This window comes from Phalaenopsis equestris, unplaced genomic scaffold (assembly GCF_001263595.1).
Source record: "Phalaenopsis equestris unplaced genomic scaffold, ASM126359v1 Scaffold000552, whole genome shotgun sequence".
NCBI classification, from domain to species: domain Eukaryota; kingdom Viridiplantae; phylum Streptophyta; class Magnoliopsida; order Asparagales; family Orchidaceae; genus Phalaenopsis; species Phalaenopsis equestris.
The window spans coordinates 58,077-61,354 of NW_018164992.1; the positions used below are offsets into that span (position 1 = coordinate 58,077).

General features: G+C 34.9%; 1 protein-coding gene across 1 annotated transcript; it reads right to left on the minus strand.

Moving 5' to 3' along the window:
- Positions 1-428: 428 nt before the first annotated feature.
- Positions 429-2,123, minus strand: LOC110029229 (probable WRKY transcription factor 40). The gene is made up of 5 exons (XM_020731420.1): positions 1,751-2,123; positions 1,600-1,665; positions 1,168-1,506; positions 973-1,089; positions 429-889 (listed from the first exon to the last, which is right to left on the minus strand). Exons 1-5 carry the CDS (start codon positions 1,997-1,999, stop codon positions 554-556), a joined length of 1,107 nt encoding a protein of 368 aa, XP_020587079.1. The 5' UTR covers positions 2,000-2,123; the 3' UTR covers positions 429-553.
- Between the last annotated feature and the right edge of the window lie 1,155 nt (positions 2,124-3,278).

The following is a 3,278-nucleotide window of genomic DNA, read 5'->3' on the forward strand; positions in this document are numbered from 1 at the left end:
TAAGTATAGGTATGTATGTCAATGCCTCTTTTTAAATCATATTGTTATCACATGTGATAGTAGTGGTACCTCCTGCTGTGCTCACTGAATGACCTTGATCATAAGCCATTTATGCTGAAAAAATATAAAGTTATGAAGAAATAAATCAAATTAAGAGCTCTCTTCATTAATTTAATCTTTTCAAACTTTCAAATTTCTCAGTAATTAATGCAATTTGCTGAAAAGTTTTTGCATATAGTCTTTACAGTACTGAATTCAGTATGCTGCATGCATTCATTGTGCCTGCCAACATATTCATTGCAAAATATCAAACATTTAGTTCACAAATTCAAATTCCCAACATTAGAACTTCAAGTTCAAATTGAAGTGTAGATTTATACTTTCAAAAAAAAAAAAATCTTACAAGATTCATACAATTTGTTTTCAATTTGCTTGGTAAAGCAGAAATCTTGAAAACAAAGAAAGTGGGGGCTGCTTTAAGCAAGCCATCGCTAAACTAATTCCTAACATTAGAGCTAAGCTATAATATCTAAACAAAAGTGGAGAGATTCAATCAATTTTTCGAAGATGGAAGTTCAAAAACCCTTTCTGATATTGCATTAGCTATCGATGTTCGGAAGTTTGGGTCTTTCGTCAATACGGCAGCCATTTGCTCAATCATAACCTTATGAAACCCAAAAGAAGCTACCTCTGTGCTAGCCTTATTTGAATTTGAGCCACACCGGTCATCCGTAAGGTCAACATTGATCATTTGGACGGCGGAGTTAGGCACGGAGCTAACGCCTTGGCTCGAACGAGGCGGACCTTCGCCTTGCAATGGAGGCTTATGATTGTGCTCGCCTTCATACGTGGCAACTAACACAGACAAGTCTTCAACACTTCTTTGCACCTATATATTCAATATGGAAAATTCAAATTCAAATTTTATGTACTAACGGTCAAATTATAAATGTTCTCTTTTTTAATATGTACCTTTTTCTTAACCGGGCATGAAGGGGCAAAGGAGCATCTGAAATAAGCTCTTGGAGAGGGATTATCTCTTGTAACTTTCTGCCCATATTTCCTCCACTGATAACCATCTTTCACCACCTGTGATCATAAACCAATCAATCAATATAATTCTTATAACCATCTTCAATTTCAGCATACACTCTTTCTGAAACTTACCAAAGTCGATTTATCGGATGGATCGGTCTTCACACAAATCTTCGACACACTCGGCTTAGGATCAACCCTCATCCTCTGATAAGAATCTTCGCTAGACAAACTCTCTACATGCGAGATAAAGTGGCTGTTTTCGTCGTTGCGGCTATCAGATTCGAGGCTTATCGTCTTCCTTTTTCTCGTGGTCGAACCACCTCTTCCCCTCTCGGAAGGCGACGAGTTCATGAGATCCAGAAGCTGGTTCTGAAGATTATTATAACTCACAGTCATAGCACTAAGCTTCTCATTCAGCTTCCTATTCTCTTCACTCAACTTTTGCACTTTCAACCTCATCCCCTCAACCTATTACAAGACATATAAATTGTGTAGAAAAATCAAATATCAGAAACTCCCCAATTAAGAATCTTTGAGCTAGACAATGGGGATGAAACAAACCTCTTCTTTACCCTGCGAAATACTTCCAATTTGAATCGAATTATGAATCAAATCTCTCGAGTTAACCTGAATTTATCAGTATCATATCATATTATATCAGTATCATATCATACCATACCACAGATGATGAACAACCGTGAAGACTACTAACCGGGGCTTCTAAAGAGAAATTGGTTAGTCCGACACTGAGGTCAAGATTGACGGCAGAGCAAGCGAGCCGAGGGGATGGTTCCATGATGATTGCCGTTGCAAGAAGCGTCGGTGAAGTAGTTTGAGTAGAAAACTTGATGAAGAAGAAGAAGAAGACTTGGAAAACTGAAGGGTGGAATCTATGCTTATAAGAAGAGAAGATGAGATGGGGACAGATATAAGATGATATAACAGCCATGAGATCATCCATTTGATGTCATATTGGAAGAAGGAGATGACTATACAGTGAATGAGGAAGAAAGTCTTCATTAGGATGTCGGCTGTGGATTGGTAGGCATTGGAGAAAGAAGACAAAGGAGGAGAACTAAGCATTAGTTGGGAAGAATCTGCTTGACTTTTCTTTCCTTCCCTTCTAGTCACGTTTTGTGCGCAGTTTTCTTTCTTTTTTTATTTTCCGTTATGTATTTACATATCCAACACATAAATTTCAATTTTTACATATTTTCAACTTATGTACACCTGATGCTTTTTTAATAAATTAAATAACTTATATTCTGATAAAAAATTTGAGCTTTAAAAGTAAAAAGATTTAATATTTTATTTAAATTTATGTATTAAATTAAGAAAGTTTTTGCTTCCGGCCCCCCTGATTTGTGTACATTTGCAAGCTAGCCCCTGACTAATTTCACATTTAAGTAGATAAAATTACAATTGGCAGAATTTTAGGCAGCTGAGATGGGCAAATGGAAATTTTAATATGTTTTTTTCTTAAAATTAAAGAGGCAAAATTCAATTTGAAAATCTTGACGGCAATTTTATATAAAATGTGCTACGGACAACGACTGCAATTTAATAGTCGGTTTGGGGATGACGCAAATGTGAATACGGAAAACCAGGGAGGCGGGCGAAATTATTGACTGTTTCTGACCATTTATTTGCTTAATTCGTTATATGACTTCATTAGTGATGCAAACATATTATTTTTATTGAAATTGAAATTTTTATATATTTTAATTGTAAATTCTTAGCACTTGCTGCTCATTAGAATATTCTCCGCAGCAAAAAAAAATTTAATAAAAAAGAGAGAGTTCATTCATTTGACCCCCCCTAATAATTGAATTTGTTCATTTTTATGCGGACATGTGTAGGTGACAAAAAAAAAAACATTTTAGAGCAGGAGAATATTCCTCCCGTATTATTCCGCATTATTCGGGTGATCTTCATGATAACATATGAATACAACTACAATAACACATGAAAAATACATAATAACACAGGAGGAATACTCTCTTGTGTTATCGGGCCGGATCACAGGAAAACACTTGTTTCCTTGAAGCCACGTGCTCGCATATCAGTGGACTTCGAACGTAACTCTACATTAAGAGTACGATGATGTTAACATATCAAATGATCATATTAATCACATATTATAGTTTATTTTTAATCGCTGATTAAACTTATATCACATAAAATATTATTATTATAACTTTTAGAAGTAAAATATATTTTTTATAAATAAATAAAATTAT